Source organism: Danio rerio, chromosome 25 (genome assembly GCF_049306965.1).
Source record: "Danio rerio strain Tuebingen ecotype United States chromosome 25, GRCz12tu, whole genome shotgun sequence".
In the NCBI taxonomy this organism is placed as follows: Eukaryota; Metazoa; Chordata; class Actinopteri; order Cypriniformes; family Danionidae; genus Danio; species Danio rerio.
The window spans coordinates 38,360,001-38,385,967 of NC_133200.1; the positions used below are offsets into that span (position 1 = coordinate 38,360,001).

Genomic DNA, 25,967 nt, shown 5'->3' on the forward strand with positions numbered 1-25,967 from the left:
ATGCGTGTTCATATGTGCTGGATTTATGAGGCATGCCATCAGACAGCTCTATATGTTGCATAATAGCAGGAGTTGAGCTCTTTCCATCTGAATCAGTGGCTTTTGTTCAAAGCACACAATGGATGTGTATTTATATGTAAAACACGGTCATCTTTCATTATTAAGGTGCAACATTATTCACACCTGAGAGATGTGTTTTCTGACAGAGAGAGGGAAGCTGCTGTCTGTAAATGAGCTCTGGGCCACTTTTGATTGTGTGTGTGGCTTTCAGAGAGGAGACATTCAGATTCACATCAGAGGAAAAATGATTTGTGAATGCAATCAAATGCTGATTGGTCTGATGCTCTTTAATTTTGTGCATTTATAAACAATTTTGAAATGTAGCTGATGCTGACTGGAATTTACTGCAATGATACTTAAATATTTAGAAGAATGGCTGTATTAAAAATAATTAAATATACGTAAAAAAATAATTTAAGAATGTATAAATATATAAGAATTTAAGTATGTGTTATCATTATAGGATAATCTTACATTTTTAACAGGATAATTCAGTTTTTAGTTATATATTTATATATAAAGCATGAAAAAAATCTATATATACATATAATTTTTTCAAGCTTTATAGGATTTTATATATATTAGGATATATTTTATTTACTGTATTTTCAACATGTTTTCATACTTATAAACATTTTTGAACGACAGTTTACCGTAATAGATATGTATTGTCTTGTTAAAACATACATTTGTAGACAGAAATGATTAGCTAAATCAGGAATTTTCAATAGTTTCATACATAATTATTTATTAGTAACTGTATTTCCTTCATGTTTTCATGCTTAAAAATATATTTTGCATGAAATTTCACCATAAAAGATGTTTGCCTTCTTGTTTTTAACATAAATTGAACATTTTAATTGTGTAAAATATCTTTTCTTCTGGCATTACTGGATGGTTTTCACTTTATTGTCCTTATTTTCTAATACAATTAAAGGTATATATATATATATATATATATATATATATATATATATATATATATATATATATATATATATATATATATATATATATATATAAGCAATCCCAGTGTTATGAATGTGACGTTTGCAGTAAAATCTCAAAACATAATTCACATAGAAAGTATATGTTAACATTATATAGAAACATCTGTTTATATTATCCAAAACTACTCACCACACATGTATGGGAGCAGAAAAATATCAATCTGTAAACATTTTTTATATTTTAAATGAGGAAAATAAACATGCGTTATGGACGTCACAAAAAAAGTCTGTAAACTAAACTGTACAACCCAAAAGAAACAATGATAATCAGAAGAAGAATTGGCTCTAGAACAAACATGATTGATTTTATTTTATTTGACATTTTTTTGTATTTATAAAAGAAAAGCTTTGCTATGGATGTGACATCTCTCCGTTATGGATGTGACAGATGTGAAATTGGCACTTGTGTGCTATTGCTAAATCAAATATAAGAGTTTGAAAACATTGACAGATACATTTTTGAGTATTTTTAAAGTACTGTAAAATAGATATATATTAATAATTTAATATTATAAGATCTGGGTTTCAGTAGTCATGTCAAAGCAGTTAGTAAATCAGCATACTATCATCTCAAAAACAGTGCAAAACTTAGATGCTTTGTTTCCATTGAGGACCTAGAGAAACTTGTTCATGCTTTTATCAGCAGCAGAGTGGATTACTGAACGCCATTCCCAAAAAGACAGTCAGACAGTTGCAGCTCATCCAGAACGCTGCGGTCAGGATTCTAACCAGAACCAGAAAATTAGAGAACATCACACCTGTCCTCAGGTCTCTACACTGGCTCCCAGTTACATTCAGAAATAGATTTTAAAGTATTATTACTGGTCTATAAATCACTGGCCTAGGAGCTCAGTATACATATATGCTCACTGAATACAAACAGATCACTCAGATCTTTAGGATCATATAAACTATAATAGGGGTTCCCAAACTCGGTTCTGGAGGGCCGGCGTCCTTCATATCTTAGTTCCAACCCTAACGCCCCATTCACATGAGGCTTCAACACTTGACAGAGGGCGTGTCTGAAGTTGGGGCTGATGCGATCGTCATAGCAGCGTCAGCCAATGAAATCAGTCAGCAATCGGTTATAGTCTGAGCTGATGCATTTGCAAACAGCGATCTGATTGGCTCACGCTTCCGTCGGCGCTTGAAAACTTGAGCAAGTCCTAACTTCTGCAGCGAGCAACGCCACTGAAGTGGCGTCGACAGATTCACAATGCAGTTCGGCAACGCCTGACGTCACCAATTCAAAGTAAACACACCTGGACCTGCTAATCAAGCTCTTACTAGGTAAACTAGAAACTTCCAGACAGGTTTGTTGAAGGAAGTTGGAGCTAAACTATGCAGAACACCGGCCCTCCAGGACCGAGTTTGGACACCCTTCCAAACTTCCACGTGTTCAGTCAAAGCAGGCTGAATCGGCCTTAAGCTGCTAACAGCGCCCCCTGCTGCTGGAATCAGCTTTCAGAAATGATCAGACGTGCTCCAACATTAGGTACAGTACATTCAAATGAAGACTGAACTGATCTGTTTAGCTGTGGCTTCACTGAATGAGCACTGTGCTGCGTCAGATCGCATTGTATCTTTCTTTTCTTTTTCACTCTTTTATATTTTATTTTATTATTTATCTGTCTCTTTTATTCCTGTTTATGTAAAGCACTTTGAATTGCCACTGTGTATGAAATGTGCAATAGAAATGATCTTGCTTTGCCTTGCCTTATATTGTCTTATTCGGCAGGTGAAATACAAATATCCTCATGCATTCCCAGTCAGTAGAGATGTTTTCAGCTGTTAGGCGGTTTGCTCCTCCTGACTGACCAACCCTGCGTTCCTGATTCTGACTGACAGCTGAACTGAAATCAATCTCTCCTGTCGTGGTTTTTAAAAAGCGTCTCTTTCAGGCAGGCAGACCTCCGACACTCAGGCTTTCACTTCAGTGCATTCAGACCAAACACGTCAATGAGTCGATGTGAAGCTCGCCCTCAAACACTGTTCACCTGTGTGTGTGTGTGTGTGTGTGTGTGCGCGTGTTGTTTACAGATTAACAGCAAACATGGTTTCTGTGCATAAAACATCACTCAAAATGACACACTGAATAAAGTAAACACATTTAATAGAAAATGGATAATTGCAGCTGTGCAGACTGTTAACTTTGAGGTAAAAATATATTAAAATGTACCTAAAAACTGTATATTTTCAAAATATGTACACTGGGCAGCACGGTGGCTCAGTGGTTAGCACTGTCGTCTCAGCTAGAAGGTTGTAGTACTCCCGGCTGGGTCAGTTATCATTTCTGTGTGGAGTTTGCATGTTCTCCCCGGGTTGGAGTGGGTTTCCTCTGCGTGCTCCGGTTTCCCCCATAGTCTAAACACGTGGCCTATAGGGGAATTGATGAACTAAATTGGCCGTAGTGTATGAGTGTGCGTGTGAATGAGTGTGTGGATGTTTCCCAGTACTGGGTTGCAGCTGTAAGGGTATCCACTGAGTAAAAGATATGGTGGAATAGTTGGCGGTTCATTCTGCTGTGATGACCCCTGAAGAAAAATTAATGACTGAATTATAGAGATTTTAATGCAACTATTTTGAACAAATAATTATGAATCAAAAGTATGAATCAAATATGTTATTATATATAATTAGCAGCAATATTATAGGGTGCCATTGACGTTTTTTTTGTCCAATCATTCTCTTTTGTTTTGTTTTTGGCACAGTGAATGGAGTTTCACTGTAAAATGTTATGTTGAACTGAATCTTTTTTGTGAAATATACATGAAGTTAATAATTGATGAATAATTTTATAAGCTCTGAAATAAAAAAAATACAAGCAAAAAAAATCAGTAATTAGTTTGGCAACATATGTAGTTTTTAGTATAAAATAAAATAAAATGAAGTGGCTTAAATTGTTGCATTCTTTATTTTTACTCTAATATTACAAAGAAATGTTTTTAGTTTTTAGTATTTCATTCATTCATTTTCTGTTCAGCTCAGTCCTTTTATTAATCAGGGGTCGCCACAGCAGAATGAACCGCCAACTTATCCAGCATATGTTTTACACAGCAGGTGCCCTACCAGCTGCAACCCAACACTGAGAAACACCCATTCACACTCTTTCACACACATACTATACGGCCAATTTAGCTTATTCAATTCCCCTACAGCGCATGTGTTTGCACTGTGGGGGAAACCGGAGCACCCGGAGGAAACCCACGCCAACATGAGGAGAACATGCAAACTCCGCACAGAAATGCCAACTGACTCAGCCGAGGTTCGAACCAGTAATCTTATTGCTGTGAGGTGATCGTGCAACATGCATGTTGTTAGGGCACGGGGTCACAATGTGACCTGCTCACCTAATGTTTACATTATTTGCTAATTAATAACCTCATGTGGAACTCTGAATCTGCGTCTCATTTGGGACTCTGCTACTGTCCAACGGAGGTCACATTTTGGTCATGAGCGCATGCTTTGAGAGCCTTTCTGAATGACTGAATGGAATTCGTGGTTTTCCAACAAGGCAACCCGGCGTGCTGAAATATAATTGGCTAGAGTGGCATTGGGCGGGTTAAATGACCAAACAAAGACAGCCGTTCCGGCACATAACACACACGTTCAAAGCAGAATTTCTGACTTCAGCATTGTTTTACAGATGAGCAAGAATGTTAACTTGTCATGTTTCTTGAATGAAGTTTATTTATAAACAATTTTCGAGAGGATCACGTGCTTATGATTGTTCACATCTGTTCCAACTTTAGCTAATGACTAATTATCCTATCAGACGATCCTTAACCCACTATAAATAACCAGACTTTTCTCATCTCAATATCTTCATCTTAAAGAAACCCCCCACCCAGCCCTACTTCCCTCCTTTCAAACGGGCAACACGGTGGCCAGTGATTAGCGCTGTTGCCTCACAGCAAGAATGCCCCTGGTTTAATTCTTTTCAAAACCAGGCGACATTTCTGTGCGGAGTTTGCTCGTTCTCCCCGGGTTTTCTCCGAGTTTCCTCTCACAGTTCAAAAACAAGCACTCTAAACAATTAATCCAAAATATTGTAACCAAACTCTGAGTACACCTATAGCATCCATATCTGACACTTAGCTACAATAAGCAGGAGGGGGAGTCATCCTGAGATCTACCTGAGCTCAAACTCCCCTCTCGCCTTGCAACAGGAGGGAGCCCAGGGCTCGAGGATCTTATAAGCTCAGAGCTCTTTTCCGGGACAGCACGCCAAACAAGCTTTATTTGTCAATCATCAGCTAAGTGTGAACTCTTGAAATATCTGCGAACATATTATGGTATTTTCATCCTTTAGACGAGTCAAAAACGTACATACAGCACCTTTAGCTTCAATATCGGTTCCATCTGTTATCAATACCGTCAATCCCGATGGCTTGATTTGCTGGTCAATGCAGTGTTTACCGTGGACTTTACGTTTCAAGCCTCCCGGTGGGCTCGTCCTCATTAGTGCCGCTAAACTTTATCACACTTTAATTACACTCCTCATGAATTATTCCTCTGTGTTTCACCATCATGTTCTAAATATGAATGCGGAGCGGCTCCGGAAGACGATCGGGGATAAACATTAATTAAACTGATGAGAGGACAGCGCGTGTCGGCTGTGTTTATGAGCGCGTGTGCTGGGAGCTGAAATGGGAATGTGCTGTTTTGTGTGGGAAGAAAACGCCGGCGTAAATGTTTGATGAGGAGCTTTTCCTCCACTTCGGGGCGGCTGTAATGGCCGACTCGGCTGATCTCCGGTGGCACATGCATCTGCCGTGTGGAGAAGGTAGACCTGGAGAAACTGTGGACCAAACAAATCATGATCGCGAATGTTTTGGTCAATTGTGTAATCAGCATTATTTACAGTGGTTATGAGTGGAGCACAAGACTAAAACTTTGAGTCATACACAGTTGAAGTCAGAATTATTCACCCTTCTGTATATTTCCCCCTGATTTTTGTTTAATGGAGGGCAGATTTAGTTCAACACACTCTATTTATAATAGTTTAAAGACTCATCTCTATTAACTTTTTCATTTTATCTTTGCTGTGATGACAGCACATATTTGACTGGATATTCTTATTCTTATTCTTATTATTCTTATCTATTAAGATTCAGCTTAAAGTGACATTTAAAGGCTTCACTAGGTTAATTAGACAAGTTAGGGTAATTAGGCAAGTCATATTGACCATAAATTAGTTAAATAAAAATTTGAACTGCTTTCATTTTCGCCAAAATAAAATATGTTCTCCAGAAGAAAAAATATTATAGGAAATGCTGTGAAAATGTCCAGAATCTGTTAAACATCATTTGGGAAATATTGGAAAAATAAAAAATAAATAAATAAAAAATAAAATAAATAAATAAATAAAATCACAGGTGGGCGAATAATTTTGACTTCAAAGATTTGTTTGGGGAACCTGAAGAATTAAAATAACTTACTAGTTTTTATAAATTTAAGTAGATTGAACTTGAAACAATTCAGTTTTCCCCCAAAAAACCTTAAATATTGTGTGTTGTCTCTAGACATGGACTCGTATAAGATTCTGACGGTATGAAAACTTTGGATAAAATAACAGCTTGACGGTTTTTGTGAATATATTGTGAAAATATTTTCTTTTTTAATGTCTGGGTAAAAACTAAAACTTTTTTTCTCTTTGAACACAATATATTCACAAAATATATTTTATTTTAGGAAAAATTTGTAATATTGTTGAGCAGTAAACATGTCAGGCTAAATAATCTAAATAAATCTTTGACTTCTGCTGTCTTCATTTGTTTTTAAAAACACAGATTTCTTTACAATTTAAAATGGCATATTTGGATATCTTTTCTGCTGGAGATACTGATGTCCTAAAAAAACAAACAAAAAATGTCTTGCATATATCGTAGGAAATAGCAGAAAATGTTGGCGGTTGAAAAACCTTGACATTTGCAAACCGCGGTAATCGTCCCATGCCTTGTTGTCTCAGCTTATTAAGATTAACTGTGCTAGCACTTAAAAAGTTTGATCTTAAACACAACTAATACCTTAATATCTAATAATAAGCAGCTAATTGGTAGTTTATTGAGCTAAAAGTCTTAGCTACACTCTAAAAAAAAATTCCGTAAAAAAACGGTAAAATGTACTGGCAGCTCATTACACAAATATTTTACCGTAAATTAAAAACGGAAAACTTCTGTTAATTGACAGTGTGTCCACATTAAAAAAAACTACAAAATATCCGTTTTTTGACGGTTAAACTACTGTAAAATAACGAAACATTTTATAGTAATTTAAGGGTTTTCTATATAAAAAAACGGTTATTTTCTGTGTTTTTAAGGGTATACCAACAGTAAAAAAGCGGAAATATTTTGTGTTTTAATAGTATACCTATTGTAAAAAAACAAACAGATTCTGTGTTTTAATAGTATACCTACTGTAAAAAAAGACAGATTCTGTGTTTTAATAGTATACCTACTGTAAAAAGAGGACTTTTTTTGGTTTTTAATAGTATATATACACAGTGAAAAAATGAACAGATTCTTTGTTTTAATGGGATACATACTGTAAAAAAATTATTATTTTACTAATTTAATGCTCTTCAAGCAGCATAGAAATGGCAGTTGGTAAGGATAAACATATACATATGGGAAATACACTATTAATGGTTTACCATAGTAAAAAAAAACATTTATTCTATACTGTATGTGTAAAGAAGCAGTAAATAGTTTGTTAACTGTGAACTTACAATTAGTACAAAAACAACTTTGCAATTAAAACAGATTCTTTAATGAATACAAATCATTTGAATTCCAAATAGCTAGTTATACACACAATAATACATATTGACATGTGAATCACACAGTGAGAGGTCTTGGCAAATAATCTCATAGCAAATTAGTTTTAAATGTTAGCTTTAAGATAATTGAGGACAAGTGGGCAAATTACAAGTACTTTACATTAAGAAACCAGGTTAAACTGCAAGATGGCAGGAAACAGACGATACAACTGGGTCTTCTTCCGCTCCAATACTGATACTTCAATGGCTGTTAAAAAAAAAAAAAAAAAACATTACTAAGGACATTTCACTTACAACTGGGGTGATTCCTTGCATGTCAATAGTTTACACAAATGGAAGTTTTATCATCATCTTCTTGTCTCACTCTTGTAATTTCAAGCCTGTCTGGCTGACATACTTCCACAGAACAAAGTAGGAGAAATAGGAGCAACATTCTTTAAAATATGATATTTTGTGTTTTGCAGAGGAAACAAAGTCATACAGGTTTAAAATGCCAAGAGTGAGTAAATTATGAATTATCAATTATTCAGTTTTGGGTGAAAAATCACTTTAAGGTTTTTCAAAATAAAGTGTAGGTACTTTTGACAATATTCGGAACAATAATGCAAGAGAGAAACAGTAATATAAACAAACTATGCTGGTAACACTATAATAACTACAGGCTATGATTCATTTATGAAGCATTAGCAAATAGTGAATTCATTTTCTGTTAAGCATTGACTCTAAATTAATAGATGTTAGCAGTCGGTTATAAATACAGCTGCAAAATTTGCTACAGCTACAGTTTAATAATTGTGTTATCAAACTTTAATGATTGATTTTACATTACTATTTATATATATATATATATATATATATATATATATATATATATATATATATATATATATATAAAATATTATATTTAATATTGCATTATTTACAAAACTTCTTCCAGTTGTGGCCTAATCTGTGAGGATTATTTATGATTTATAAATCCTTATAAACGACAGTTAAAGGCTCAGTATCAAATGAACATTCTTATCTAAACAGTCTTATCTAAAAAATGTAATTACTGTAAATATGAAACCTTGCTGAATAGCTGGAGTGCCAAAATATAACATAAAACTGGATAAAACAACACTAAAATAATTTAATGATATTACGATGCAACATTTCAGTGTTATTTAGCTATGTTAAACTGTACAGTAATTTTATTTTAGATAAGATTTATTTTTCATTTAATACAATAAAATGAATTTCATTTTTAGAATATAACTGAATCTTTAATTGTGATTTATAAGGGGATTTACAAAGCATAAACAATCCTCACTTTAGGCTACAAAACTGGATGAAGTAAACAAAAGCACTTATTAAAATAAATATTGTATATACTTTATATACTTATTTTTTGTATTTTATTTACAAATATAACTATTACAATTCATTCATGTATTTTCCTTCAGCTTAGTGTGTACTCACACTATGTATAGTTGCCTTAAACCAGGCCGAAGCACTCTTGTCTTCCCTCCCGTCTCCCCTGACGTCCCACACTCACATTGCATTCGAGCCTGAGCACTCTTACATCATCGATGATGCGCTGTTTAGTTTAGGAAGTGCTCTCAGCACGGAGGAGAATTCTTTAGTTATATTGTTTTAGTCATTTGGGATGCAGTAACACGCTGTCAAATATTTCGCCGAACAGATCAGCCACTTTTGATGTTAATAAACAATCATAAATTCCTTGTGCTGCAGGAATAGGAGGTTTGCTAAAGGCGCAGCTGTGGTGCAGTAAGGGGTTTGCGTTCATTGAACAGTAATAGTGATTAATTTATCCAAATCAAAGTCCCTTGCAAACTGTCATAGATTAAAGACACAAACCCCTCACTGCACAACAGCTGCACCTTTAGCAAACCTCCTAGTACCTGCAGCACGTTGACTTTGATTGTTTATGAGCGTCAAAAGTGGCTGATCTGTTCGGCGAAATATTTGACTGCGTGTCACTGCATATTGAACAACTAAAACGATATAACAATATAAAGAAATCTCCACTGTGCTGAGTGAGAGCACTTGTTAAACTGAACAGTGCATTATTGATGATGTAAGCATGCTCAGGCTCGAATGAAATGTGAGTGCAGGTCGTCGGGGAGACAATCACGCTTCCAGTTTCAAGGCAACTGTGCATAGCATGAGTACGCCCTTGAAAACACCCATACACACTTATTTACAAACACACTCATACACTACAGCCAATTTAGTTAATCAATTTCCCTATAGCTTATGTCTTTGGACTGTGGGGGAAACCTAAGCACCCGGAGCTCTACTTGCTGTGAGGCAACAGTGCTAGCTACTGTGCTGCCCAACTATTACTATATGCCTGAATAATAAGATATATAAATGTTAGTTTGAATAGTTTATTAACCATTTACTTACACATTCTGAATGATTAGAAAAAAAATACACCAACTATTCTTAAATCACTGGTTTGTAAATAATGCTATACTAAATTTAGTAATGAAAAATTAATCATTAACAAAATATAAAAACAAAATCATTAAGCACATTATAGATGTGCTTATAAGTCAAGATTACAGCATTTGCAGCTGTAGTTATAAACTGTATACTAAGGTCTATTAATGTAGAGTTAATGCTTAACAGAACTTTTTGCTAATGCTTAATAAATTAATCAATAGTGTTTAGTTATTATAAAGTATTACTGGTGTGCTTAATTACCTTTAAATCTTCCAAGGATTCTGAAAGTCTTTCTGGTCTGACAGGAATCGAAGGAGTTTAGATGGTATGTTTCTGCTTGGTGCTCTTTTTTCTGCTTTGGACCTACATTCTGGATAGTTACTCAGCATGCTCCTGTTGTAGATACAACAAACATGTATCACCTTACTTGTCTTATAAAAATGAAATAAACTTAAAAATGTAAAAACAGACCTTCATATAAACTCCAGAGTCAGGGCTGCTTCCTTAGGCTACATAATGTTTAGCACATAAGAGACTAAACATGTAGCTCACCACAATTAGGGGACAGCCCAATGATCTTGTTATTGTGACTGTGGACTCTTCTTCTGAAAAAAAGAAAAGTGAGTTGTGTGTTGGGTCTGGTACACGTCCACATGGAAAGAACCTATATAAACATATGGTTTAATATAGGTTTTGATTTAGGTTTTTGAAATATGTGACAAATATAAAATTGGCTGTTTTCCTATATTACATGTACATATATGGGTACATATATGCACACCTATATGTTAAATTATTAATATTATAAATAATATTATAAATATTATAATTATTATGTAAAATTATTCAAATACATGTCTGCTACATAATTTAAAAGAAATTAAAATATATTTACTTAATCAAATATTACAAGAAATAATTATAGTGCAAGAACAAAAATAAGGCAAAAAAAAAAACAATAAAGGAAAGAAAACAAAATTTAAAAAAATGACAAACCATTTTGTTTTACATTTCTTTCTTTTCCACTATCTTTATACAAGAAAGAATTGACCTTGAAAATGTTTCAGGAAAACGTGTAGACATCATAGCTTTCCATCTCCTCTCACTTATTTGCCATGGTTAAATTCCATAACATGCTAATAACATGTGATACAAAAGTCAAGTGGCACATACATACTGTAAGTTTTTTGCATTTTTTAAGTTAGTTCTTACCCAGAGAGCAAACCTACGTTAAATTAACATCGAATAAATGTTAAAACATCAATCAAACTATCATTGAAACAACGTTAAAAAGTCACCACTGATTTTTAGGCAGTTTTCTACCCTGAAATAATGGTAATTCTATAATGATAAATAGACAAAACTGTCCCAAAATCAGCATTTATTCAACCAAAATTAAATCTTTTTTTTTTTTTTACAATGAACCCAACATTAAATAAAATGTTAAATCAACCACACTATCATACAATTAATGTTGAAATTTAAATTTGATTTTTAGCCAGTTTTGCATCCTGAAATAATGTTATTACAATGACGCTAAATAGATTAAACGGTCACAAAATTAGCATGAAGGCCTGGCTCACCATCAAGATGCCCACATTGAAATTGTCTCTCTCATCATCAGGTGGCTAAGAGAGAAAAGAAAAGAGATTCAGCAGTGGACCAGTTATTTCCTTATCACTTTAAGCAGACATTACCAAAATAAAGAACTTGTAACATTTCAAATGATGCAAAAATAAATAATAATAATAAATAACTGCTTGGTTTATTTAACAGATTACAGTAGCAGCTTAAAAAACCCAGATAAAACACCCACATCAACCCAGTACTTTTTAGTTTGAATACATGTTAACAAAATTCTAAATTACTGAAGCAAAATGTGTTCATGTAAACACTTAGTAAAAATATAGGTACAAGAAATTGGTTTTGCCAAATAATAAAAATAAAAGCATCAATATAAAAAAAAAAACCCTGACCATTTTACCTTTTAAGCTTGAAAGTTTACTGTCATCCCTTGTACTAAGTACAGATGGTCCAGCACAACTGCCCGAGTTCTGAAAGAGCAAACACATTCTTGGTAAAATGACAATAGATGCAATGCTAAATATAAATCATTTTTTATTTTTATTTTTTGTATTATTTATAAAAATGCAGTACTGACCAGTCAGCATCAATTTTTACACCAACACACCTACAACAAAAATAACACTCATTCAGTTTGAAACATGCAACGTAGTCTACTTTTATACTTTACATACTTTGTGAATAATGAAAAAATGAAAACATTTAAAACCCCAGCTGTATTTTATTTCATTTGTCTATATCAATTCAAATTTAGTTTGGATTGAACGTAAGATTTAATATTTTTATTTAGATTGCTGTGAAAATGTACCTGTACCTTGTACTTATAACCAAAATTACAGAACCTGGAAGTCAACAAAGCAAAATATCAGTGAACCTTATATGTACAAAACACTTAAAACCAAACAGAAAAAACGCTGAACATTTTACCTCTTAAACTTCAAAGTTTACCGTCATCTTCTGTATAAGGTACAGAGGGTCCAACACAACTGCATGAGTTCTGAAAGAGCAAACACATTCTTGGTAAAGTTACAATAGATGCAATGCTAAATATAAATCATTGTTTATTTTTTTGGTTAAAAAATGCAGTACTGACCAGTCAGCATCACTTTTTACACCAACACACCTACAACAAAAATAACACTCATTCAGTTTGAAACATGCAGCAGGTAGTCTACTTTTAAACTTTAAACTTTGTAAATAACAAAAAAATGAAAACATTTAAAATCCCAGGTGTATTTCATTTAATTTGTCCATATTCATTTAAATTCAGTTTGGATTGAATGTAAGATTTAAGATTTTAATTTAGATTGCTGTGAAAATGTACCTGTACCTTGTACTTATAACCAAAATGACAACATAAACATAAAGCAAATCTTATATCATATATCAGTGAACATTATATCTACAAAACACTCAAAATCAAACAGAAAAACCCTGAACATTTTACCTCTTAAACTTGAAAGTTTACTGTCATCTCCTGTATAAAGTACAGAAGGTCCAGCACAACTGCCTGAGTTCTGAAAGAGCAAACACATTCTTGGTAAAATGACAATAGATGCAATGCTAAATATAAATCATTATTGTTATGGTTAAAAATGCAGTACTAACCAGTCAGCATCAATTTTTACACCAACACACCTACAACAAAAATAACACTCATTCAGACAGTCTACATTTAGACTTCACAAACGTTGTGAATAATAAAAAAAATTAAAACATTTAAAATCCCAGGTGTATTTTATTTTATTTGTCTGTATTAATTCAAATTCAGTTTGGATTGAATCTAAGAATTTACCTGTAACATGTACTTATAACCAAAATGAAAGAACCTGAAAGTCAACAAAGCAAAATATCAGTGAACCTTATATGTGCAAAAAAAAAACTGACTCAAAATCTACATAAAAAGATTTTATTTGCGATAACATCATGTGTAGTTCACTCTATTATCAAGGTTTCATTCAAATAAAACTCCTGATCTCCTAATAGTAAAGAAAGTATTATTTGCTATAATGAATCGAACTGACAATTAGTTTGAAGAATTTTAAGACTGTGGAAGAACAACTCATCTTTATATCTTCATATTAGCTGCCCTTGAGGTTCTTAAAAGTGAATAAATAAATATCAATGACAGTTCAACTCGACTACAACAAACATTTAATTGTGTGCTTTAAGGTACACGTTGTAGGCTATTTGAGGCCGACTTTTAAATGTCACACACTTACTGTATCACTCTGTTATCTCTGTACACACAAACACACGTCGCGAAATGCGGAAGTTTTTTTTTTCGTTCCATTTGGCGAGCGTTATTAAATTCCATAACATTCTCATCGGTTCTTGCTTCTTATTTGCGTCTATTACCCCAGTTTGTCACGCGGGATGAATGAAATGTTCATGAGTTAAAGTGAAACTGCCGAACTGCAGTTAAAGTCAGGCATCCTGCTGATTTGATTCAGAAGGGCACTTGTTTGTCAGACGGCTCACCTGTCAGGTATACATCCGCGCTAAAATGTCAAAGTATGAAAGTCACCCATGAGCTGCAGCTCCCAACCCAACGTTGAGAATAGATTAACGGCGATATATATTTTTTATCGCGCGATAAGTCTCGCGTTAACGCAGCACGTTAATGCTGATAACGGCCCACCACTAATAATAACTTAACGAGTGTGTATTTCCCCTCATACCGAGTTACAAATGCCTCCAATTCACGCGAGTCTAACTTATAACTTAACGTTACTTAAAAACCAGCAAAGCTTTTCCACTGAAACTCGGTCACACAGCCTTAATACGTCGGTCAAACTAAAGCTAACATTTGATAACGTCAGTAAAATATGAAATTAGTTATTAATATGCAAACAAACACAGACGGTCAGGTGTTACGAGCGTTTGAAACACGTTGACGTTAGTGTTCATTAAAGGTAACGTATATCAACCAAACTACACAGTGTCACAAACTTTGAATGCTATCCCTTGTTCAATGCACTGTACAAAGAAAACATTTATATTTCTATTAAATAATTAACATACCTTTCACACTCTCACAGACAAGCTGACGTTTACCGTTAATCCAGTCAGACTCACGCAGGTGCAGAGGGAGTGAGTGGGTGATTGGGACGTCACGTCACTTCCCGCGCACGGCAGTTTAGAAAAATACGGACAAACAACTGTAAATGAACAGATACCATATTTACTGATGAGGAAAACGCATAAAAAGGTAAAAAATCATTAGGTAAATGCTTGTTTAAATTACATTTAACCACTCATAGCTCAGTTTGATCTTAATGAAATAAAGTCTGATCTTATTAACAATAATTAACGTAATTCACTGCTGTACTTTCCATGGGCACTTCATACAAGACAAAATCATTTTAAATAACGATAAAAAGGTAATAAAGCAGTCTTTTAACTAAAATATTGTTATATGTTTTATTAATCGTACTTACCAGGGAAAAAACAGAGGAAGAAATATGTCCCGGTGTCCATCAAACGCTGTCTGAGCTGCGATCCCCTTCCCACAATGCAATTCGAAAATGTATATAAACGGAAAAACACCCGTAATACGTGTATACGGAAAAAATCTGTTAAAATATACAGTCATTTAACTGTTATTTTACAGATTTTTTTTACAGTGTAAGTCTTAGTCTCAGGGTGCATTCACACCTGTGGATCGATTCTCTTGTTCCAAAACAGGGATTGAAATTATTACAGTGTTTATTTTTGTTCTTGGTGCAGTTCGCTTTCACACGGCAAAGCTTCTAAAAGGACAAAAAGAGCTAAAACAAGTCACTTGCGAGTAAACTCTCCTCACATTAGTCAGTGTTTCAGGTTTATTTTGCAGAGTCCCGCTCAGCTGTTCTTATTTTAATGTATGACGATGAGCAATAAGACATTATTAGTAAAAAGCTGCGCTTTCTTATTGAACACCAAATATAAATCAGAGGGAAGACTTTCTTAATTACTTAAGACTTTCTCATAACTCAAATGTATTAAGTTCACAGTCCTCATATAGATTAGTTTTTTACCTCAAATGGTTTGTTGCAATCGGTTTCCTCAAACGGTTTGTGTTGCCTAAACTCATTGAGTTTGACAGTACTCAGTTGATTTGAGTTCTCTTCATTTATTGGCTTTTACTGTGCTCAAATTGCTTCATTTACTCAAATGGAGTAAGTTCACAGTACTCAATAGGATTAGTGTTTGAGTTACCTTAACTTTTTGGGTTTTACATTGTAGTTTAGTCTAGTAGGAGAAGTCACTGTGTTTTTTTTTTTTCTTTAATAAATGATTTGTGCGTCTCAGAAGACGAAGACGAAACACAATGAACGCGGTGCTTTTGGAGGTGTGAGATGCTCTTTGGGAGCGCAGACAGATGCTCAAGACAGTTTTGGAGTGAATAATATTGGAAGAATAATAACACTGAAGGACTGTGATGATGAGCTGATGGCTGAGGGGTTTTAGAAATGAGCAAAACAACATTTTAGATCTTTTACAATGTGCTGGAAACGCTTAATCACCCAATTAATGAAATCCAAAATAATCCTTCTGCGATAATGCCAGATGCTTGTGTGGCTTCTCGGTGAACTATGCCATTGACTTTGTTTGCACATTTCTACTTTAATCACGTTAATGAAGAAAAGAAAATCTGTCAAATTTAAATAAGGTGTATTATAATTAGGATGAGGTCATTTTCCACAAATGATCAGCTGTTGTTTAATTAAACAACCAATTAATTACATAACTCACATGGGTAAAATTTTAACATGTGTTTGTGACACGTTTTATAGTTACATATACCAGTATTTTCAGATGATCCATTTCAGATAATTAACGATCTGATAATACTGTCCACAACAACCCCGGACAGTATCTCCTGCTCTGTTTCTCCAGGCGTACTGTAGCAGAGAGATTTTAATAACCTTGTGTAATCTTGTTTTATTTTCCCCTCGCATCTGCTGTTCATGTTGTGTGTGCAAGACGGATTGCCTCGAAACTGTGGACGATGCAACTATACTTAATTGGCCATTGTAGAGGCGTATAGATCTACAGTAGACCCTGCAACACAAACACATTCATAAGAGTCAGTCATGGGAATCTGAGATTTATACGTCATCTGAAAGCTGAATAAATAAAGCTGAATAAGCTTTCCATTGATGCATGGTTTGTTAGGAAAAGGACAATATTTAGGTGAGATGTGACTATTTGGATATCTGAGGGTTAAAATAAATCAAAATGGACCCTTTACACAAGCGTTTAACGGTCATCAGCATCTTAAATCCTTGAACATTTTAATATTTAGATTTTTTTTTAACATACAAACATTAATAGGCTGCACAGCAAGAAGGTCGCTGGTTCGAGCCTTGGCTGGGTCGGTTGGAGTTTCTGTGTGGAGTTTGCATGTTCTTTCTGTGTTGGCGTGGGTTTCCTCCGGGTGCTCCGGTTTCCCCCGCAAGTCCAAACACATGCGGTGATGAATTGGGCAAGCTAAATTGTCCATAGTGTATGTGTGTGAATGAGTGTGTATGGTTGTTTCCCAGTAATGGGTTGCAGCTGGAAGTGCATCCGCTGCGTAATACGTATGCTAGATAAGTTGGTAGTTCATTCTGCTGTGGCGAGTCGGCGACCCTAAATTAATAAATGGACTTAAAGCTAATTTATACTTCTGCATCAATTGCATGTGTATGCTACGGCGCAGCCTATGAGTGGACGCATAGCCCTCGCTGATGCCGTTGGCGTCGCTGACGTGCACCTCTCAAAAAATGTAACTACATGTTGCAACGACGTGTAGCGCAAGCTCTGTGATTGGTCGGCTTGGTAGCGCTGACGAGTGTGGGAGTATGGAAGTGAGAGCACCACGAGCCCGATGCAGCAATTGTTTACAAGTGTGGAGTCCTGTGAAGAGCTCCAGATGGGGACTGTTTGTGTTTACCACATGATTAAAGTTGTTGCACGTCTGCTGGTTCCTGCCTCAAAATGAGCCAGTTTGAGCAACTTGTACATTAAGGAAGCGTTCAGAAAAAACAAAACACCAGTAAAGAAACTCGACACAGAGGAACATAAACACCTACTGCCAGCTAGCGTTTCAGAAGTGTTAATGCAGAGCAACAGAAACAGCGCACAGAAGAATAAATGCTCGCCTACTCGCATTGCATGCACCGTGGGTCATGCCGATCACTTGACGCCGGAAAGTATAAATCAGGCTTTAGCCGAAAAGAGAATAAATGAATAAACTTTAAGACTGCCACGATTTTACAGTAATTTACTATTAAAGTATCACATATTTTCTTTAGAGTTCATTACTGTAATATGCACTGCATAGTGGGTCATTTTAAAACGTTTATGTTTATATTAGGAATGTGCAGTATTCTACTGTTATCAAAGTAATCAAGTGGTGCTACTGTAGTTTAAGACAACAACAATAACAGGAGGATACAGCAATATCACCCTGCAGCCCAAGACCGGTTACTCACTGAAGCTAAGCAGGGCTGAGCCTGGTCAGTACCTGGATGGGAGACCACTAGGTAACACTAGGTTGCTGTTGGAAGTGGTGTTTGTGAGGCCAGCAGGGGGCGCTCAACCTGTGGTCTGTGTGAGTCCTAATGCCCCAGTGAAGTGAAGGGGACACTACACTGTCAGTGGGCGCCGTCTTTCGGATGAGAGGTTAAACCGAGGTCCTGACTCTCTGTGGTCATTAAAAATCCCATGGCACTTCTCGTGAAAGAGCAGGGGTGTAACCCTGGTGTCCTGGCCAAATTCCCTCTATCGGCCTCTACGATCATGGCCTCCCAATCATCCCCTTCCACCGAATTGGCTCTATCGCTGTCTCTCCACTCCACCAATAGCTGGTGTGTGGTGAAGCACTGGCGCCGTTGTCCTGTGGCTGCCATTGCATCATCCAAGTAAATGCTGCACACTGGTGGTGGTGTGGAGAGACCCCCTCACCCCCCACCCCCCTCATAATTGTGAAGCGCTTTGGATGTGTGGCCATACACGATAAATGCGGTATATAAATACACATTACATTACATTACATTACAAAAACAAGACAGAAAAAATAGTCACTTGTTTGGAAGTTATTCAATTCAAAAGGAAATTGAACAAAGACAGTAAAAGTACTGTCAAAATTTTAGTACTATAAAATGAATATGTTGTAAATGGCATTTTAGCATTAAAAACAGTTGTGCTTAGAATATTTTACAGTAAACTGAATATGCGGTTGGGCCCTGCTACTGTAAAACACATTCATAGGTCAGTTACTAAAGGGGCAACAGTGCTGCCAGTAGGCTTGGGCGGTATCCAAATTTTGATACCGTCAAACCTCCTCCCTATTTTACCTCGGTATCCGGTATTATCGTGCATAATAAAAAAAATTTATGACGTAAAGCTCAGACAGCATCACCAAACTGTTGGCTTGTGCCTAAACCGTTCAGAAACTGAATACCGTATATGCGACCTTAGGTTCGCTGTCACCTGTCTTTCTTGTTCGTATTAGAGATCTGCGCAGGACGCTCTCTCTCATTTACACGCACGCATGCACACACACACACACACACAGAGAGAGCACCATGCAACACACAGAATCACGCCATTTACACACACACACACACAAACAGCATCCACGCGGATATGTGCGTGCTCGCTCGCTCGGGAGCGATATTGTTAGACCGTGCGCCTGCTCCCTTTCAAATTATACCAGAGTTACCAATCGCTCCCGTGCTTTATACTGAAATTTATTCCTGCACCGCAAGAGATCTGGCTGGCTCCATGCAGAATGCAGACCTCTAGTTCGTATTTACCTTGTCTTGGAAATACTGCCAAACTGCAGATCACTTGGTGCACGACTCGCCACCCCACCTCTCACTCTCCCTCTCTCTCTCTCTCTCTCTCCTCCACACTGTCCCGGGATGACAATCGCATATGTCTTTGTAGGCATTAAATAAATATAAATGTCTCCTATATGTGTGCATTGTTTTTTATGACGGTATAACGGTTTTGAAACTGACACCGTTACTAGTTTTAGATCCCGCGGTATACCATATTACCGTATTACCTCCCAATAGCTGCCAGTAAGTTACTGCAAAAATACAATGTAATGTCTAACATTAACTAATAATGAACAATACTTGTACATCATGTATTAATCATAGCTCAACATTTACTAATGCATTATTAAAATCCAAACTCATGCTTGCTAACATCAGTTACTGCACCGTGAGCTAACACTAACAAAGAATGACTCTAACTAACATTAACCCTTCGTGTGCTGTTCGGGGTGTTTTCCTTCACACTGGGGTGATTTCGAGTCTTAATTTGGCCACAATTTTCTCTGGGTTTCAGCAAATTGAATCATTTTTGGTGACAAATCTTATTGTGACACATATTTTGGGAAACCATTTCACACAATTCAACAACACACTCTGGACAAATGTAACACTGCTTTATGTTAGGGGGTTAATGTTATTAATCACTTTGGTTTTCATCCATATAACAGAAAGAAAAATAAATACAGAGTGATTGCGCTTTCATAAGAGTCCTCATTTGTAAGTTCCTTGAATTTAAAGTAAATAGAAATGTGAACACTATTGTAGGGGTGGTATACAGTTTGGCCAGAAGAATGAGCAGTCTGTCAGATGAAGAAGAGCCGGAGTCAGAGATTCTGAAGTTTACTGTAGATAGTTTGCAGTTTCATCAGCAGAAGCCAGCTTTAACACTCGCAATGAGTTCCTAGGCTGCTCTGACTTACAGTACAACAATGCAGCAATTACACTCTTTACACATGTCCAGAAAAGGTGGGATCCAGGTAAACAGTTTTCATTGGTTGCAGCAAAAATAGACAGTTCTGAGTGCGTGCATCAAGGAAGAATTGTATCTAGCTCCAGATATGGATGGCGATAGGGTCAGGCTGACTCTAAAGCCTGGTTTATACTTCTGCGACTGGCGTAACCCACGGCGCATGCAACGCGTGTAGCTGTGCATTTATACTTCTGCGCGCTGTCTCTGTTGGTCTGCATTAACACTTCTGAAACGCTAGTGGGCAGTGAGGTGTAAATGTTCCTCTGTGTCGAGTTTCTTCGCTGTTGTTATGCTTTTCCTGAACACTTCCAGGATGTACAAGTGGCTCAAACTCGCTCATTTTGAGGCAGGAACCGGCGGACGTGCAACAACTTTAACTATGAGGTAAACACAGAACAAAAATTTCCATCCGGAGCTCCTTCACGGGACTCCACACTTGTAAACAATCGCTCCATTGGGCTCGCACCATTCACGCGGCTCTCGGTCCCCCCCAGACTCGTCAGCGATACCAAGCCGACCAATCACAGAGCTTACGCTATGCGTCGTTGCGACGTGTAGGTAAATTTTTTTGCAAAAAAAATAGCGATAGCGAAGGGCTATGCGTCAGCGCCGTAGAATACGCCGGCGTTTGACGCAGAAGTATAAATCAGCCTTAAGTTATTAAGAGCTGATCTCCAACCTGTAAAAGCTAAACCAGGGACACAATAGACACAAGAGACAATCTGTTGCGGAAACTCAAGGTTGTCTCTTGTACGTTCAGCTGCGTTATCAAACTGGTTCAAGACTGGTTCCATCAACATTCGGCTACAATATCCTGACAACACATAGTAGTAAGAGTTGAGTCTATCTACACGTGAACACAGCTACTGCGCTCGTGCATCCAGGTTAATCATGAACAGCTCAGTGCGCATGCGCTAGTTGCACTATCGCGGTCTGATTATGTTTCAATCGAGGTTTATATGCATCAAATACATAACATCTGTGCCAAACATCTCAACTGACGAACATATTAACAATAATACAACCGTATAGCTGAATTAAATGTGTGCATTGGCATGTTACAGCCCTAATGAGTATGATTATGTGAAACTCCATATAGATACATATTGCAATGATTTCGGGTACTTACTTAGCGATGCACACACACATATATGCACAATCCTTAAATGTTCTGCTGAGTTGGACTCTGTAATACCTGCTTTATAACTTTAAACTATCAACAACCAACATTGAGCTATATTCTAGCGATTGTTCTTCCCGCTCCGTGGTTGTTGATGCTAGAGCGGATACGTTTGCGGCCGGAAGTCAGCGAGAATTATTTCTATTATTTATTAAATTTCTCACTTGTTATATTTTATTAACATCTACCCCCACCCCATCCCTAAACCCAACCGTCACAGTAATGTAAAAACTGTTGTTGTACCGAGTATTAGTTATGTTATCTGTTAAATAACCCAAATAAAATTTATTTTTGAACGCCTACCCCCACCCCAACCCTAAACCCAACCCTCACAGTACTGTAAAAATATAAATTATTGTTATACAGTGTTATAAAAAATGCTGCTGTATTAATGTGCATAGCGCACTTCCGGCCGGCCGCATATCCGATCTAGACTTTACCCTCCGTGGTGGATTTTGGCATAGTCCATTTCACGTGAGATGGCGGGGGTGAGTGGAAGAAACCAAGTCGCGGGGGGAATATTTTCTACAGAAATAATTTATGATGTCTTATGTGGCCCGGTACCAATTGTTCAACGGACCGGTACCGGTCAGAGACAATATCATGGCGAATAGAACAGGTGTTATTCCTCTCCTCTGCATCAGTAAGTCCATCCAGAGAGAGAGAGAGAGAGAGAGAGATCTCCATGACCTATGACCTGGTTTTTGAGGGTCTCCTGAAAACAAAGTTGTAATAGACAGGCAAGGAGAGGTGCACGGACTCTGAACATTCTTACATAAAGCAGTGTTTTAGTTATTCATTGCTTCAGGTCAATTTAAAAGTTAGATGCTCATGTAAATAATCAAATAATTTTATGTAATAAAAGTGATGAGAAACGTTGATTCCCGTTGAGATGGATTTGAAGGTAGAAATCCGACTCCTTCGCTGTCGACATTTATGTCCTTGACTTTTTTTTGGCTCATTGAGTTTGTCGTTGGGATTTTTAATAATTAGTTTACTCATAGATGTAATTTCCTGCAGTTTTATTCATGAAGAAGTCATCTACATAAGGCTTTCCTCTTCTTCTCCATCTTCTGCCCAGCGCAAAGTGATGCAGCAAGAGAGAGTGAGTGTGATTTCTCAGTTTCTCTCTTTCTCTTTGACACACGCACTGAATCTCTCATGCGTTTGCCGCAGTTTCAATCACGAATCAATTATGACTCTGTGATGCGGGGCGATGTATTGAATCACAATGATGTATGTTGCATCCTGGGATAGCTGGCAATAGAATATGTGTACATGCATGTGCATACAATGAACTGTAGTCAAAGAGTTTAGCTCCATTTAACAGATGCAGGAATAAATCCAGTAAGATATTTCGACAAGCGTATTGAGATTTGATGCTGTAGAAGCTCGTGTGTGTCAGCCACGGACAAAAATAAACGAATTAAAAGATCACGGCGACATTTATTGCATCTATTTTTGTTTTTTGTCTCACATTGGCTTGTTTCATCTCAATTCAGATTTTATTTTTGCTCTCTTTTTTAAAGTTTGAGTTTAGATTTCATAATTCTGACTTCTTTTTTATTATTCGTAATGTGTGTAGTCCAGACAATTGTCTTTTTTTCTCTAGTTCTGAAACAAACTTTTGTATAAAGGGTAAAGTTTGTATAAAACAAATAAGCCTTATTTTATTTATTATTTATTATTTTATGCATATTTTACTCTAAATCGTGAGTTTTTTTTCCTAAATTCTGCATTTAAATTTCACATTTTTACATTTGAGTTTACTTTATATCTTGCAAATAAGATTTTTCCTATCAAATTCTGCAAATTTGCAAATGCGCATCAAAAAAAAAAAAGTACAACTTCTGACCTTAAATTCTGCCTTTTTCTGCCAATTTGTGGTTTATTATTCACTATTTAGACCATTTTTAATACATATTTTTTAATTTTTCCATTAATTCTCTCATTAATTCTCTCTTTTTCTATTCTAAAAACAAGCCTTTTATGCTACTATAGGGTAAAGTTAATATCAAACCAATAAGGTTTAATTTAGTCTACACATATTTTACATTATTTGTAGTTTATTATTCACAATTAGAATTTTTTTCTCAATTCAGATTTTACATTTTGCTCTTTTCTTTAATTCTGAGTTTATATTTTGTAATTCTGACTTCTTTAATTCCCTCAGTAAAATAATCTCTCTTGCAGAAACAAGCTTCTGTATGTAAAGGGTAAAGGGTAAAGTCAATACAAAACAAATGCGGTTATTGAAATCTACACATATTTTACATTATTCATTCAGTATTCTGACTTTTTTACTCTAAATTACGAGTTTTGATTTATGAGTTCTGCATTTAAATCTCACATTTTTACTTTTGCGTTTACTTTATATCTTGCAAATCTGATTTCCCCCCTCAAATTCTTATAGTTAAGTCATAATTCTGACTTTTTTTTAAATAAATGTACTTCTGACCTTAAATTCTGACTTTTGCTGCCAATTTGTGGTTTATTTTTCACTCTTTTAGACAATTTTTTCTTAATTCTGAGTTCAGATTTTGCTCTTTTTGAAATCCTGAGTTTACATTTCAATATTCTGACTTATTTTTTACGCAGTAAATGACATTTTTCTATTGCAGAAACAAACTTCTGCATGTTACTGTAGGGCAAACTTCATTTCAAACTATTACGGTTATTTCAGTCTCTACATATATCACATTATTCATTCAGTATTCTGACCTTCTTTTACTAGTTTTGACTTATGAGTTTTACATTTGAATCTTACATTTTTACTTTTGCATTTACTTTATATCTTGAAATTTTAATGTTTCCCCTCAAAATTCTTAGTTTATATAACAATTTTGACGTTTTTTAAATAAATGTTCAACTTCTGACCTTAAATTCTGCCTTTTTCTGCCAATTTGTGGTTTATTATTCACTATTAAGACCATTTTTAATACATATTTTTCATTTTTCCATTAATTCTCTCATTAATTCTCTGTTTTTCTATTCCAAAAACAAGCCTTCTATGCTGTAGGGTAAAGTTAATATCAAACCAATAAGGTTTAATTTAATCTACACATTATTTTTTACACTTTTTTTTACCCTAAATTACTAGTTTTGACTAATGAGTTCTGCATTTAAATCTTACATTTTTACTTTTGCGTTTACTTTGTATATTGCAAATCGGATTTCCCCCCCCAAACTCTTATAGTTATTTTCACAATTTTGACCTTTTTTTAATAAATGTACAATTTCTGACCTTAAATTATGACTTTTACTGCCAATTTGTGGTTCATTATTCACAATTTACACCATGTTTTAATACATATTTTTCATTTTTCCATTAATTCTCTCAATAAAATCCTCTTTTTCTAATCCAGAAACAAGCCGTCTATGCTACTGTAGGGTAAAGTTAATATCAAACCAATAAGGTTTAATTTAATCTAAACATATTTTACATTATTCATTCAGTATTCTGACTTTTTTACTCTAAATTACGAGTTTTGACTAATGAGTTCTGCATTTAAATCTCACACTTTTACTTTTGCGTTTACTTTATATCTTGCAAATCTGATTTCCCCCCTCAAATTCTTATAGTTAAATCACAAGTCTGACTTTTTTTTTTAAATAAATGTACTTCTGACCCTTAAATTCTGACTTTTACTGCCAATTTGTGGTTCATTATTCACAATTTACACCATGTTTTAATTCATATTCATTAATTCTCTCAATAAAATCATCTTTTTCTATTTCAGAAACAACCTTCTATATGCTACTGTAGGGTAAAGTTAATATTAAACCAATAGGTTTATTTGATCATATGCATATATGACATTATCCATACAGTGTTTGTGTTATTTTTCACTCAATGTTTATTAGTATTTATATATAGGAATCAAAAAGCTTCAATGCCTTAATGAGGGACTAATTACACGTCATTTCTTCTTTCTCTTACAGAAACCTCTTGGACAGAGACACCTTCTCCAAATCTGATCCAAGTAAGCGTTTCATTATCACACAAATAACAGCATGAGAAGCGCATTAATTCGTATTAATTGAAACGTCACTGGTAAAAACATCTGCAAATGCATGAACCCCGTCTGAATCTCCTTTTATTTTCTGCATTTGAGCG

At 35.5% G+C, this 25,967-nt stretch overlaps 1 protein-coding gene and 1 long non-coding RNA gene across 10 annotated transcripts in view; one reads left to right on the forward strand and one right to left on the reverse strand.

The window, feature by feature from the left end:
* cpne8 (copine VIII) overlaps positions 1–25,967 on the forward strand; it is a 100,267-nt gene that overhangs the window by 903 nt on the left and 73,397 nt on the right. For 4 of the 5 annotated variants that reach the window (XR_012400539.1, XM_002666955.6, XM_073943417.1 and 1 more), the window contains exon 2: positions 25,793–25,833. Coding sequence is in view for 2 of the 5 variants with exons in the window: in XM_002666955.6 (XP_002667001.1) it covers positions 25,793–25,833 (41 nt within the window). In the remaining 3 variants the exon portion in view is untranslated. Of the gene's footprint in view, positions 1–15,035; positions 15,098–22,870; positions 22,956–25,792; positions 25,834–25,967 lie in introns of those variants that run through there. The other variant, XM_073943416.1, reaches the window with a different exon arrangement.
* On the reverse strand, positions 7,822–15,404 carry LOC101885762 (uncharacterized). Of its 5 annotated transcripts, none has more exons than XR_012400540.1 (14): positions 15,327–15,404; positions 14,911–15,047; positions 13,682–13,715; positions 13,495–13,524; positions 13,334–13,403; positions 12,980–13,009; positions 12,814–12,883; positions 12,701–12,728; positions 12,464–12,493; positions 12,287–12,356; positions 11,886–11,930; positions 10,774–10,904; positions 10,564–10,695; positions 7,822–8,098 (listed from the first exon to the last, which is right to left on the reverse strand). It is a non-coding gene; the product is annotated as an uncharacterized lncRNA (long non-coding RNA). The 5 variants fall into 5 exon arrangements; XR_011008805.2 differs by having other exon boundaries at positions 10,774–10,907; XR_012400541.1 differs by lacking the exons at positions 13,495–13,524; positions 15,327–15,404 and having other exon boundaries at positions 10,774–10,907; positions 14,911–14,982.